At 38.3% G+C, this 15,469-nt stretch overlaps 1 protein-coding gene and 1 pseudogene across 15 annotated transcripts in view; one reads left to right on the top strand and one right to left on the bottom strand.

Annotated features, from left to right (window-relative positions):
- Positions 1-970: 970 nt before the first annotated feature.
- The window catches only part of RALGAPA1 (Ral GTPase activating protein catalytic subunit alpha 1), a 242,119-nt gene continuing 227,620 nt past the window's right edge, over positions 971-15,469 (top strand). For 6 of the 15 annotated variants that reach the window (XM_038544500.1, XM_038544498.1, XM_038544497.1 and 3 more), the window contains exon 1: positions 971-1,571. In XM_038544500.1, coding sequence (XP_038400428.1) covers positions 1,466-1,571 — 106 coding nt within the window. In that variant the 5' untranslated portion in view covers positions 971-1,465. The remainder of the gene's footprint in view (positions 1,572-15,469) is intronic. The other 9 variants (XM_038544506.1, XM_038544501.1, XM_038544499.1 and 6 more) reach the window with 5 other exon arrangements.
- Positions 11,682-11,992, bottom strand: LOC100687270 (annotated as a pseudogene).

Genomic DNA, 15,469 nt, shown 5'->3' with positions numbered 1-15,469 from the left:
GCAGTTAGTCGTATATCAACTCTCCCATAAAGCTGTTTAAAAGTTGCTTACAAATGTTTTAATCTGATTTTTAAAAATTACTAATTCGTGAACATTTTCACGTTTTTTAAAAAGACTTACTTGGAGAGAGAGTGAGGGAGAGAGAACGAATGGGGCAAGTGGCAGAGGGAGAGAATACCCAAGCCATCTCCTTGCTGACTGGGGCGCCCAAAGTGGGACCGTGAGATCATGACCTGAGTGGAAATCAAGAGTCAGCTTCTCACCTGCCTGAGCCACCCAGGTGCCGACATGTTCACGTTTTAGTTATTATACATTTCTGTGATATTTTGTGTTCTCTATGAATGTTTCTATGTCCTCCTTAGCAATTTTCTCCTGGATTTGTGAACTCCACATATTAAGAAAATTCACCCTCAAAGTCCTCCAGATTTTTCTCTTGTAATTTTGCACTGTGTTACTGCAGGCTTTTGGGCTTCATTTCTTTGTGCAAGATACTTTTATTTTCTTTCGTTTGCGAGATAACTTTAACCCAGAGGATGCACTACAATCCTACAAATCTCTACAATAAATTGTCCATCATCACTTTGCAAAAGCCAAAGAAATCCTTTAAACAAAATTCAACTTAGGAAATGAAGGGGTGTTACATCCAACGCCTTCAAAGAATTGGCATCTAAAATATATTGCACGTCTGTTTTGATGTTTTGGAACTATTTTTTAAGTTACTATGACATAGTAAACAGTGGAGGTGAAGGACCTTTTTTAAACAAAACGTATACGACACCATTCCGGGAGTTTGGCCAGGAGTCCCTTACAACGCTTACAATGGCGCGCGGTAATTCCCTTCCCGACTTTCTCCGGCTCCTCCTTTAGCAGCTCACACAGGAAACGAAAGGTACGGGTAATGCCGCGGATGATCTCACGCTGGCATGACGTCAGAAGCCTTGGCGTCAGAAGGCGGTTGCCACGGGGACCATTCGCCACCGACGGCAGAGTCGTGAAACCTCATCACCGCACACGTCTCCGTTTCGGCGTATGCAGTGTCTAAGCTGCTAAAGAAGCTTTAACCTTAAGGGGGCCTCAGGGAGAGGAGTTGTGCTGCGGCCGCCGAGAGCCCCACCTCCGCGGCTCCGGGTCCCGGGCCCCGGCCTGTGGCTGCGAGCGGCGGCTTCAGGAGGCAGCGGAGACGGCGGCGGCCGACCTGCCGGGTCTCCCTCGCTCGGTGCGGGACTGGGAGAGGAGATCCGCCATATTGGAGCCGGAACCGAAGGTGCCTTGCAGCCGCGGCGCGAGGCGGGTGGAGGCGGCGGCCCTGGCCTGGATGTGGGAGGAATCGGCCGCGCTGGGGCCCGCAAGCTTGGAGAGTGAATGAGCTGCTGACGCTAGAATCCTCCCCGCCCACTCGCTCCACTTTTCGCCGCCGGGGCCGGACCGGGAGGGGGCCGGAGTCGGCCGTGGCGGCGGCGGCAGGATGTTCTCCAAGAAGCCGCACGGGGACGTGAAGAAGTCTACCCAGAAGGTGCTGGACACCAAGAAGGACGCGCTGACCCGTCTCAAGCACCTGCGCATCGTCATCGGTGAGGAGCGAGGGGTGGTGGCGCCCAGAGGCCTTCCCTCCTCTGGGAGCCCCTGGGGGCTCCGCGCCCGCCCTGGCGCTGTGCGGGAATAGAGGGCGAGGCGTCGCCTCCGCAGAGACGCGGGAGGGCGGGTAATTTGGGGAAAGGAAAACTTGGCGGTTGGCAAAGCCGAATCACCACCAACACGGGGTTATCTAATTTTGAGTTAAGAGTCCGAGCTCGTTTTTACATCCTAGCATTACTCTAAAAACTTAGATCTTTTTTTAGACTTTCCGGAGGCTTGGTGTTGTCGATAATGGTGTTTATAGAATATGTTTGTCAGGCGACTACCGCCGTCCCCGTCCAAGTTGGAGGGGGGGGACAAACCCCCCAAGCCAAACAATATAAACCTTAATCTTTAAAGTTTCTTGGCTGCTGAGGGCGAGGAAGCAGTTACACCTCTTGGGGAAGTGGCTGGTTTCCAAAAATCTTCGGGCAAGAACCCCGCCCTTCTGTTAAAGTACCTTGTTCATCATTACTGTCAGAAGGAAGATGATTATTAATTACAGAAAACAAAGTAGTTTATAGTTTCCTTTGCTTTTCGAGAATTGTATACAGTTCTATTTTTATTCAGTTAAATTTTTCTTACCCTCTGTTGCCGTCTATATCTCTTTGGCTGGCCGGCCAGACGGTACTGAGTTGTGGTAATAAGTGTTAAACGAAACTTTTGTATACTAATCATTTCATAGGCTGACAAGGGCTGTAATAATATATAATATTTATGGGACATCCGGTCCAATACTTCGATCTTTTTAGATGGAATTTGAGGTGAAAAGGAAAGTTACTTTGCTGTATTGATACAGAGTTACTGGCAGAACTAAGTTTAGAACCCAGATAGATGCCTGAATCCTAGTTCAGAGTTTATTATCTTAAACTCTTTAATGAGTGTTTTTCTGAAAAGTGACATTTAACTAGTGATATAAGTAAGTCCTGTATTTGATCTGCGGGTTTCTCTGTTGTTTTATTCATACTACCAATAAGACCAACATTTTGTACGGCTTACAAAATGATTTCACATGAATTATGATTAATCCTCACAATAACTGTAGAAGTAGATATTATTATACTCCATATTTTACAAATGAGAAAGCTGAAGTTTGGGAATATTGGGTGGTCATCCAGCTACTCAGAGCCAGAACTGGAGCCCAGATTTCATGTCTTCAGTTTGTTTTTTACTCTTCCTACATTTATGACAGCAAATCTTTATCACAGGTAAGTCGTGTTTATTCCTGTGGAATAAGAAAGCAATTAAATCCACTTTAGCGATATAAAAAGAGATCCTGTTTTCAAGAAAGTAGAAATCTAAAGTATAGTTGAGATTGTGATCTTTTTATTTTCATTCTACTTGAGAGTTAAGTCATTGAAGAAAAGGTTTGGTTGATAGGGTGCAACAGAGAGAGTCAGTGTGTGAATGTAAATGTTCACAGATAATGGCAGTTTAAAATTGGAGGCTTAATGGAATTTAACACCTACTTGGGACAAACTGTAGGTTGAGTAAAGGCAGAGCTATAAGTTGAGTTCCTATAGAGTATTGACATTTCCTATATTAACTCCCATATTGTTTAGTTATACAATGGTCAAGGAGTGGTTAATACGTACTTCTTGGGCATAAAAGTTTTTTCCATTTGGGTGACATGGTCTAAAATAAGAGCTACACATTTAGATATTTTGTAGGCTCTAACTTCCTTGTTTTGAAAACAAAATAATTTTTAAAAACCCCTTTTGTTTTTATTAATTTATGGGCTTTTAAAAAATGGAACATATACTGTGTACACTTAAAATATCCTTAAGCTTCAAATACAGAATATTGTACTTACACACTCCCTGCTCTGTCAGTGGAGGAGATCCATACAGAGAGATTATAGCACTTCCGTGCTAAGTTTTTATTTATTTTTAAAATTTAATTTATTAAAGATTTTATTTATTCATGAGAGACCGAGAGGCAGAGACACAGGTACAGGGAGAAGGAGGCTCCCTGTGGGGAGCCCAGTGCGGGCCAGGATGTTAGGACCTGAGGATCAGGACCTGAGCCAAAGGCAGACACTCAACCAATGAGCCACCTAGGTGCCCCAATTTTATTTTAATTCCATAGTAGTTAACAGTGTTATACTAGTTTCAGGTGTACAATATATTCACCAGTTCCATATATTACTCAGTGCTCATCAAGGTAAATGTATTCTTAATTCTCTTCACCTGTTCCTCCTGCCTCCCCAGTAAACGTGTGTGTTCTTTATAGTTAGTGTTTTTTGGGGGGTGCTTGGGTGACTCAGTCAGTTAGGCATCTGACTGTTAATAATAGCTCAGGTCATGAACTTATGGTCATGGGATTAAGCCTCATGTTGAGCTCCACTGAGTATGGAGCCTGCTTGGAATTGTCCCTGTGCCGCTCTCTGCTGGCTCGCACATGCCCGCTCTTACTCTCTCTCTCCAAAAAAGAAAAGAGTGTTTTTTTGGTTGGTCTCTTTACACTTTAGTCGTTTTAGACCAGTAGTTCTCAGCTAGGGACAATTTTGGCAGTGTCTGGAGACACTTTTGGTTGTCACAAATAAGGGGAGAGGCTACTGGCATTTAGTGGGTTGCAGAAATGCTGCTAAATATCTTACATTGCACAGAATAATACATCACAACAGTATTCTAGCTCTGAATGTCTGTAGTGTTGAGAGTTAGAAACCTTGTCAAAATATGGAATGAAAGATGGATCTCCAAACGTTCTTGCTATGGAAAGACCCCAAAGTTCATCGACTGATAAACAGATAATACACAGTGGACTATTACTCAGCCATAAAAAGAATGAAGTCTTGCCACTTGCAGCAATATGAATGGAGCTAGTGTGTATTCCAAGCAAAATAAGTCCATCAGAGAAAGACCAATACCATATGGTTTCACTCATGTGGAATTTAAGACACAAAACAGATGCACAGTGAAAAGAAAAGAAAGGGAGGCAAATCATAAAAGAGACTCTTAACAATGGAGAACAAACTGAGTGGGGAGGGGAGGTGGCTGGGGGAATGGGCTAAATAAGTGATGGATATTAGGAGGGCATTTGTGCTGAGCACTGGGTGTTATACGTAAATGATAAATCACTAAATTCTACTCCAGAAACTAATAGTATGTGTTAACTAAGTAGAATTTAAATTAAAACTTGAAACAAAACCCCAAAACAAATGTTGTACTTGTTTCTGCTATATTAAGTGAAGAAAATTTTCTGTATCTTTAGGTGGTTACAGTTATTTTGTTTGAAATATGGTTAATGTAATTCCTAAGAAAAGGAGTGGGAGAAATTAGAGTGACAAAAGCTATAAGGCCTCTTAGAGGTCCACCAATCAGGTACCTTATTTTGAGGATGAAAGAGCCATTTCAAATCCTTTAAGGAAGTAGGTGCAGGTTTTACATAAAAACACTATGAGTAAACTAGTTTGCAAAGTGGGCATTGCTAGTTATACAGGATTTTTATTTTTTTGATTGGTCCCATTTGAACTATATTTTTAACCCTTAACACAAATTGCCGTTAAGTTAGGGGATTTATAGAGAATTCAGTGCATCCAAATATATGAAAACATAATTTAATCATCCAGTCTAAATCTTTTTCCTGGCATGTGTTCCCATGGGACACGTGAGATGTTTCAGCTGAATTTATAGAACTTGACTCTGAAGGACTTAGATTTAAATCTGCTGTGTTTATTGATACTGCTATATATTTTATTTGTAGGAACTGGAAGTTAGAGTTTTTAAAAGATAAAGCCTTGTCTAGTCTCAAAAGTTTTGTTATCCTCTCCCCCCTCCATACCCCCTTTTTTCAATTAAAAGCCTTAAGATAATGATACTAATTAGGTTAGCATGTGTAAAGTAGCTAACATAATGCCTGAATATAGTGGATATCCACTAAATGTTAATTTCCTTCTGTGGTAAGGTAACATTTTAGTCTTCTGATTTAAACATAGAAAAAAAAACATAGAAAAATGAGTGCTTATTCATCTAATAAATACATTGATTATTGTTGGATCATTCTAATAGGTGTATCAGTGTGTAATTGGTATACAATAAATTGCACATACTGAAAGCATGCAATTGAATAATTTTGACACACACATATGTATATATACCTTCACAAGGTGTGTGTGTATATGAATAAATGAATAAATATTTAAATAATATTTATTCTCATGAATAAATAAAATCTTTTTTTTTTAATTTTTATTTATTTATGATAGTCACAGAGAGAGAGAGAGAGGCAGAGACACAGAGGGAGAAGCAGGCTCCATGCACTGGGAGCCCGACGTGAGATTCGATCCCGGGTCTCCAGGATCGCGCCCTGGGCCAAAGGCAGGCGCCAAACCGCTGCGCCACCCAGGGATCCCAATAAATAAAATCTTAAAAAAAAAAATTCATCTATATTGTTGTGTGTGGTGTGTCAGGAGTATATTGCTTTTGTTGTTGAGTAGTAGTCCATTGTTTGGATATGCTACAATTTGATAATCTATTCACCTGTTGATGGACATACGGATTTGGGCCATTATGCATAAAGCTGCTGTGAGGTATACTTGTGTATAGACACATGCTTTCTTCTCTCTTGGATAAATACCTGGGAGTGGAATGGCTGGATCATACAGCACTTGTGTGTTTGAATTTATAAGAAAGTGCCATAATGTTTTTCACAATTTTACATTCTTACTAGCAGGGTATGAGAGTTCCATTTCCTTCACACATGTATGAACACCATTTGGTATGGCCAGTCTTCTGAATTTTGACCACTATAAGTATGTAATGGTTATAATTGTTTCTCTGATATCTAATAATGTTGAGCTTCTTTTCATATGCTTATTTTCCATTGTATAACTTCTTTGAAATGTCAGTTCAAATTTTCTACTTATTTTTTTTTTAAGATTTTATTTATTTATTCATGAAAGACAGAGAGAGAGAGAGAGCGCGCGGCAGAGACACAGGCAGAGGGAGAAGCAGGCTCTATGCAGGGAGCCTGATGTGGGACTCCATCCCAGGTCTCCAGGATTAGGCCCTGGGCTGAAGGTGGCGCTAAACTGCTGAGCCACTCGGGCTGCCCTTATTTTTATTTTTTTATTTTTATTTTTTATTTTTATTTTTCATTGCTTTACTTATTTTTAAATTGAGTCATTTGCTTTCATTTAGTTTTGAAAAATTTATGTTTTTGAATATAAGTATTTTATCAGATACATATTTTGCAGAGATTTTTTCCCCCAATCTTTGGATTGTCTTTTAATTTTCCTAACATTTTCTTTGAAGGAGTAGGAATCCTTAATTTTGATTAAGTCCATGTATCAGTTTTATCTCTTATGGTTTATGCTTTTTTTTTTTTTTAAAGATTTTATTTATCTATTCATGGGAGATACTGGGAGAAAGAGATGCAGAGACACAGGAAGAGGGAGAAGCAGGCTCCCCACAGGGAGCCTGATGTGGGACTCAATCCAGGGTCTCCAGGGTCACACCCTGGGCTGAAGGAGGCGCTAAACCACTGAGCCACCTGGGCTGCCCTGGGTTATGCTTTTGATGTTAGATCTAAATCTTGGCCTAAGCCAAAGTCACAGTTTCTGCTATTCTTCAGGAAATTTTGTATTTTAGGATCTATTGTAATCCACTTTGAGTTAACTTTGTAAATATGGTTTAAGATACGAACTGGCTTTTTTTTTTTTTTTTTTTTTTTGGCAGGGGGTGTGTGGGCAAATGGATACCCAGTTGCTGAGCACCATTTGTTGAAAAAGCCCTTTCTACACTGAATTGCCTTTGCACTTTTTTTTTTTCCAAATCTCATTTGTCTATATATGTGAGGGCCTATTTCTGGACTTTCTATTTTGTTCCAGTGATGTTTGTGTTAGAGCCCGGACCCCTCCCTTTCCCTCTTCTCTCTTTCCTTTCTCCTTCTCTATGTGTATACACACACACACACACACACACTTTTTTTTTTTTTTTTTTTTTTTTTTTTACTGTAACATAATCTTGAAATCAGATAGTGTTCTTCCTTTAACTTTGTTCTGACTTTTCAAAGGTTTTTTTGGAGGTAGAGGGATGGGAACTGTATCTGGACCCTTTACATGTCCATATGAGTTTTAAGATTAGCTTATCAGTTTCTTTAAAAAGAATAAAAATTTCACCATAATTGGGATTATGGTGAATCTATTGGTTGATTTGGGGGAAAATAGACAACAATATTGAGTTCTCTAACTCATGAACAATGTATGTTTGTTCATTTATATAGGGCTTTCTTTAATTTCTCTGGCAGTGTTTTGTAGTTCTTACTGTATTAGGTCTTGGATATCTTCTGTCACTTATCCTTAAATGTTTTCAACTTTTGATGCTGTTGTAAATGGTATCTTTATTTTTTTTAATTTTTAAAAATTTATTTATTTTTATTTTTATTTTTATTTATTTTTAATTTTTTTATTTTTAAGATTTTTATTTACTCATGAGTTACACAGAAAGAGGGAGAGAGAGGAAGAGACACAGGCAGAGGAAGAAGCAGGTTCCATGTAGGGAGCCCAACTCAGGACTCGATCCCGGAACTCCAGGATCACGCCCTCGGCTGAAGGCAGGCTGTAAACCACTGAGCCACCCAGGGATCCCCGGTATCTTTATTTCTTTGCTAGTGTACAGAAATACAATTTAAAAAAATTTTTTTCTCTTCTTCTTTAGTAATCTCTATACCTAACGTGGGGCTTAAACTCATGACCCCAATATCAGTAATTGCTTGTGCTTCCTACTGAGCTAGCCAGGTGCCCCTGATTTTTGTGTATTGAGCTTGTATCCTGAAGTCTTGCTAAACTCACTTAGTCTTGCTAAACTCAGTCATTAATTTTTTGTTGATTCCATTGGGTTTTTTAGTAAACAGTCTTGTCTGAATAAAAAGCCATTTTCTTTTCCAACATGGATGTTTTTATTTTTAATTTTTTCTTGGCTTACTGAACTCACTAGAACCCCTAGCACAATGTAGAAGCGAAGTGGTGAGAGTGGGCATCCTTGTATTGTTCCTGATCTTCAGGGTAAAGCAATCAGTTTATCATACAGAATGATGCGTTTTTATCATGTTGAGGTGAAAGTTTCATTTTTTGCTGAGAATTTGGATCAGGAATGGATGTTGGATTTGTTAAATGCTTTTTCTATTTATATTGAGATAAACAGATTTTTTTTTTCATTTTACTAATATGAATTGTAGTCATTTCAAATGTTAGGTCAACTCTGCAGTCCTGGGATTAAATGATTAAACTTCACTTGGTCATGATGAATTGTCATTTTTATATATTGTTGGGTTTGATACTCTAAAATTTTGCTTATAATTTCTGTATTTATGTTCATGAGGCGTATTGGCCTGTGCTTCTCTTTTTAGTAATATTTTTGGTTTTTGATACCAGGTGTAGTGCTAGCCTTACAGTATTAATTGAGAAATATTCATGTAGAATTATTTTTTTACCTAAATGTGTTTGGCGGAATTCACTAATGAAGCTATCTGGATCTGCAGTTTTCTTTGAAGCACTATTTTTAATTACTCTGTTAGAAAGACATCTATTCTGGTTATCTATTGAGTGAGCGTTGGTAGTTTGTTTTTTTCAAGGAAGTTTTATTTCATATGAGTTGTCATTTATAGGCGTAAAGTGGTTCATAATACTCTATTATTCTTTTGATATCTGTAGAATCTGGTGATGCCCCTCTTTTAAAGTTGATATTGATAATTTGTCTTTTCCTGATCAGACTGACTAAAGGCTTATCATTTTTATTAATCTAAAAGAACAAGCTTATGGCTTTATTGATTTTTCTATGTTTTTCCGTTTTTATTTCATCTCTGCTTTGATCTTATTTCTTTTCTTAGTTCTAGTTTACTTTGCTCTTTTTCTAGTTTCTTAAAATGTAAATTGAGATTACTGGTTTGAGACCTTTTTTCTTTCCATCGTAGGCATTTAGTGATACAAGTATTTCCTGAGTAGCATCCCAAAATTGTGGTATTTGTATTTACATTTTCAATTAGATCATAGTACATTCTGTCTTGCCTTTTGGTTTCTTCTTTGATCCATTGGTTATTTACAATAGTAGTCTTTAGCTTCAAATATTTGAGATTATTCAGATATCTTTGTTATTGATTTGGAACTTAATTGCAACATGTATTATGATTTGATTTCTTTAAAATTGATTTTAATAGTCCCACATGTTCTAACATGATACAGGTTCATTTGCACTTGAAAACAATAGATATTCTGTTGTTGAGTTGAATGTTCTAAAAATGTCAATTAGGACAAGTTGTTTGATAGTGTCATTAAAGACTTCTATATCCTTGATGAATTGCTGTCTACTTGTTTTAATTATTGAGAGGGAGTGCTGAAGTTTCTTTGTGGGTTTGTTACTTTTCTTTCAGATTTTGTTTCATGTATTTTAAAGTTATTAGGTGCCATAACATTTAGGATTATTCTTTCCCCTTGGTAAATTGATTTTTTAAAGGTGGTATTTATTTGAAAGGGAAAGAGAGAGCATGCACAAGCAGGGGGAGGGAAAAGCAGACTCCCTGCTAAGCAGGGAGCCTGAAGTGGGGCTCGATCCCAGGATCCAGAGATAATTACCGGAGCCAAAGGCAGATAGATGCTTAATGGACTGAGCCACCCAGGCGCCCCTAAATTGATTCTTTCACCATTTTGAAATAATCTCTTTATCCCTGGTAAACTCTACTTTTAATTAAAATGTTTGGATGATGTACATTCTTTTTGTTTTGTTTTGTTAGTATGCTCTTATTATATACCCAGAACTTATTTGTCTTATAAATGGAAGTTTATACCTTTTGACCACCCTTACCCATTTCCCTCACCTTTTGCCTCTGGCAACCCCCATTCTTTAATGTTTTTATAAAATTGTTTTTTTAATTTCATGTATAAAGGAAATCATACAGTATGTGTCTTTCTGACTTATTTCACTTAACATGATGTTGTAACAAATGGCAGGATTTTCTTCTTTTGTGGCTGAATAATACTCCATTGTATATATAACTGTAGTGTGTATATATAAGTTTGCATGTATATACAAACACATATTACATTTTCTTCATCCATTGGAATGACTTGTTTCCATATCTTGGCTGATATGAATAATGCTGCAGTGAATGAGGGGATGCAGATATCTCTTGATGATTTCATTTCCTTCAGATATATACCCAGAAGTGGGATTGCTAAATTATACAGTTCTGTTTTTAATTTTTTGAAGAATCCCCCAACTGCCTTTCTTTCTTTTTTTTTTTTTTTTTTTTTTTTTTTTTAATTAAGATTTATCATGAGAGAGAGGGAGAGGGAGAGGCAGACACACAGGCAGAGGGAGAAGCAGGCTCCATGCAGGGAGCCTGACGTGGGACTTGATCCTGGGTTTTCAGGATCATACCCTGGGCTGAAAGCAGCACTAAACCACTGAGCCACCCGGGCTGCCCTCCCAACTGTTTTCTACAGTGGCTGTACCAATTTACATTCCCACCAACAGTATAAAACGGTTCCCTTTTTTCCACATCCTTGCCAATATATATATATATTTTTTGATAATAGGTGTGAAATATATCTCACTGTGTTTTTGATTTGCATTTCCCTGATGATTAGTGATATTGAGCACCTTTTCTAGTACCTGTTGACCATCTGTATGTCTTTGGAAAAATGTCTATTCAAATCTTCTATTTTAAAATAGGATTATTGTCTTGCTATTGAGTTGTATGAGTTCTTTATATATTTTGGATATTAATCCCTTATTAGATACGTGGTTTATAGATATTTTCTCCATTCTTAGGGTTGCGTTTTCATTTTATGTATGCTTTCCTTTGCTGTGCAGAAACGCCTGGGTGGCTTAGTCGGTTCAGCATCTGCCTTTGGCTCAGATCATGATCCCAGGGTCCTGGGATTGAGTCCCACATAGGGCTCCCTGCTCAGTGGGGAGTCTGCTTCTCCCTCTGCCCTGACCCCCTGCTTATGTTCTCTTTCTCGCTCCCTCTCTTTCTCTCAAGTAAATAAAAACAACCTTTTAATTTGATGTAATTGGTTATTTTTGCTACGCCCTCAAAGATTTATTACATACAGAGGGAGGGGTTCAGTCCTTCTTGGCTGCCGCTTTCCTCATGGCCTCCAGCAAGTTGCTCAGCTCCTCTCTCTCCCTCTTGGCATGGATATGCGTTCCCACTTGCTTCTTAATGAACTTGAGGGCACGCTTATCCTTGGACACCTTGAGCAGCTTCATGGGTCGCGGGCGGAGCCACACACCTCGCAGATCATGTCCCATACGAACTTGGTGCGCTTGGTGAGGCGCCTGTGGCAGTGGTGGCTGTGCCTCAGCTTGCTCACGTTTTTACTCCCTTTGTGGCCCTTGTTGAGGTCCGTGGACGTAGGATAGCGCAGAACCATGTCAGGATAATGCTGGCCTTATAAAATGTTCCCTCTTTTGTCATATGGAAGAGTCAGAAGGGCTGGTAATTATTCCTCTTTAAATGTTGGTAGAATTCACAAGTGAAGCCATCTGGTCCTAGACTTTTCTCCTTGAGAGGCCTTTTTGTTTGTTTAATGTTGGCATTTTAAAGATTTTATTTATTTGAGAAAGAGAAATAGAGCAGAAGCAGGGGGAAGGAGGAAGAAGCAGACTCCTCATTGAGCAGGGAGCCTAGCATAGGGCTGGATCCCAGGATCCTGAGATCATGACCTGAGCCAAAGGCAGATGCTTAACCAGCTGAACCACCTAAGCACTTCTCTTTGGAAGGCTTTTGATTACTGACCCAGTCTCCTTACTTTGCAATTGTTCTGTTAGATTCAGACTAATAAGTAGTCATTCATATGTGGATGATGTACATTTAATGTCTTTATTGATTTGGTTACGTTTTAATCTGTCTTGCTGTTTGTTTTCTATTTGGCCTGTTTTTAGTTCCCTCCTTTCTTTTTTTTTGCTTTCTTTGTATTAGTTGAATACATTTATGATTCTTTTAAAAATCTCCTTTGTTGGTTTATTAGCCATAATTTCTTATTTTATTATTTTACTGATTGCTTTATAATTTATAATATATATCTTTACCTTACCAAAATCTATTAGGTGATACACCACTTGCATCATTTCTCATATTGTATAACAATTCAGTAAGAGTGTACTTCCATTTCTCCCCTCAGCCTTTAATGGTTATACGTTTATTTATATACATTGTAAGCCCCATACAATATTAATTTGTTTAAGCAGTTATTTTTTAAGGATTTTTTTTTTTTTAAGATTTCGTTTATTTGACAAGGAGAGAGCACAAGCAGGGGGAGTGTCGGGCAGAGGGAGAGGGAGAAGCAAGCTCCTCGCTGAGCAGAGAGCCAGATGTGGGATCATGGCCTGAGTCAAAGGCAGACACCTAGCTGACTGAACCACCCAGGTGCCCCTTTTAAGGATTTCTAAATAATAATAAGAAAGCATGTATTTACTTATGCAGTATCGTTTCTCATTTGCTCCTCATTTTTTTTGCAGAGATAGTTATTTCCATCCATTCATTATCATTTTGTTTCTACCTGAAGGACTTCTTTAAGTTCTGTTGTGATGATAGTCTGTAGGTAATGAATTCTTTACACTTTTGTGGAAAAGTCTTTATTTTGCCTTCTTTTTGGAAAGATACTTGGTTCTGTTTAGAATTCTAGGTTGATGGCTTTTTTCTTTGTCCTTTAAAGATTTTACTCTGCTGTCTTTTTGCTTGTATTCTCTTTCTTTTCTTTTTCTTTTTTTCTTTTTTCTTTTCTTTCTTTTTTTTTTAAGATTTTATTTTTAACTAATCTCTACAACAACATGGGGCTCAAGCCCACAATCCCAAGATCGGGAGTCAAATGTTCCACCGACTGAGCCAGCTAGGTGCTCCTTGCTTGCATTATTTCTGGTAAGTCTGCTATCATTCTTACTCTGCACATAACATTTAAAAAAGTTTTTCTGGCTGCTTTTAAGATTTTTTTCTTCATCACTGGTTTTGAACAGCTGTGCCATGGTGTAGTTTTCTTAGTATTTCTTGTTTTTGAGGGTTCATTGAACTGCTTACATTGGGTTTACATTTTCATTAAGTTTGGTCATTTTTTCCCCACTTCTTTCTCCCCCTCTTTTTTGAATTTCATTTATTAGTATTTGAGGGAAGTATTAATATTAGATTGGTATATTGGGAAAGTATTAGTAGTATAATGGTAGTATTAGTAGTAGCTTGAAAATAATTGATGTTCTTTTCCATTTTGGGGGGTTCTTTTTTCTCTGTTTTATCTTGGATAGTTTCTGTTGCTGTCTTCAAGTTCACTAGTATTCTGCTACATGTCATCATCTGTCATTAATCTTGTTAATTTTTCATATCAGATGTAGTTTTTATCTACTTCACTTTGAGCATAAAATCATATCTACATGTCTTTAATTTCTTGAACACATGAAATACAATTAAAGTAACAATATACTTCTGTGGTAATTCTAACTTTGTCAGTCTGGGTCAGTTTTAATCAATTGATAATATTCTTTATCTTGAGTTTTCTTCTTTGCTCACTAATCTTGGGATATCTGATACTGTGAATTTGATGATCTTAGCTTCTGGATATTTTTGTATTCCTATAAATTATTGAGCTTTATTCAGGGATGCAGTTAAAGTACTTGAAAGCACTTTGAGCATTTCAGGTCTTGCTTTTATGATTTGTTGAGTGGATCTCTTTAGGGCTAATTATTACCTATTATGAGGCAGCATCTTCCTGAGTATTCTACCCAATACATGCCCTGCAAATTATGAGTTTTTCTGTGGTTCAGCTCTTGGGAACAAGTGCTGTTCTCAGTCTTCTGGGATCATCTGGTACTGTTCTCTCAAATTCTTTCACATAATTCTTTTTTTTTTTTTTTGAAGATTTTATTTATTTATTCATGATAGTCACACAGAGAGAGACAGAGAGGCAGAGACACAGGCAGAGGGAGAAGCAGGCTCCATGCACCGGGAGCCCGACGTGGGATTCGATCCCAGGTCTCCAGGATCACACCCCGGGCCAAAGGCAGGTGCCAAACCGCTGCGCCACCCAGGGATCCCTTTCACATAATTCTTTCTCCTGTCTTGGGAGTTTCCTTTTAAGTATGTTACAATCATACTGGAAGGGGACCTTTCCCAGTATCCTGAGTTCTTACTGTGTGCACTTCTTTCTTCTTTGGTGCTTTGTCCTGTGAATTCTGATTATCCTGATTTCCCTGGACTGTCAGCTGATCTTCTCAATTTATGGACTCCCTTGGCTCTGCCTGATTCCCTTCTCACTGTAGCCTGGAGACTCTTAAGTCAGTAAGCTTGAACAGTCCCAATGTACCTGTTTGTGCCATCTGTCAGGAATGATTTTCCTTACCTGATGTCCATACCTGCTTAAAACAAACCACAAAAAGCCCTAAGACATGTTTTCAAGATACTGTATAATAAGAGGTTCTCTGACACAAATTAGACTGAAGATCGGCTTCATACAAAGCAACTTGGTCCCCATTTTTTTACTTTTTTTATATTTAGAGAAGAAATTTATTATCAATTGATTACTGAAAAATGATTGTTTTTCCTCCAATCTGCATATATTAATATTTTCACAAAGAATTAAATTAAAATATCCTAAGAAAAATAACAAATATTCAGTAAATATAAATGATAATGTATAAAGATAGAAGCAAATACTGTATGTTCATTAAATTAAAACTCAAGGGGGCAGCCCAGGTGGCTCAGTGGTTTAGCGCCGCCTTCAGCCCAGGGTGTGATCCTGGAGACCCGGGATCAAGTCCCATGTTGGGCTCCCTGCATGGAGCCTGCTTCTCCCTCTCCCTGTGTCTCTGCCTCTCTCTGTCTCTGTATTTCTCATGAATAAATAAAATCTTAAAAATTATTT

This window comes from Canis lupus, chromosome 8, assembly GCF_011100685.1.
Source record: "Canis lupus familiaris isolate Mischka breed German Shepherd chromosome 8, alternate assembly UU_Cfam_GSD_1.0, whole genome shotgun sequence".
Lineage (NCBI taxonomy): Eukaryota > Metazoa > Chordata > Mammalia > Carnivora > Canidae > Canis > Canis lupus.
This window is presented reverse-complemented; position numbering and strand designations above follow the sequence as displayed.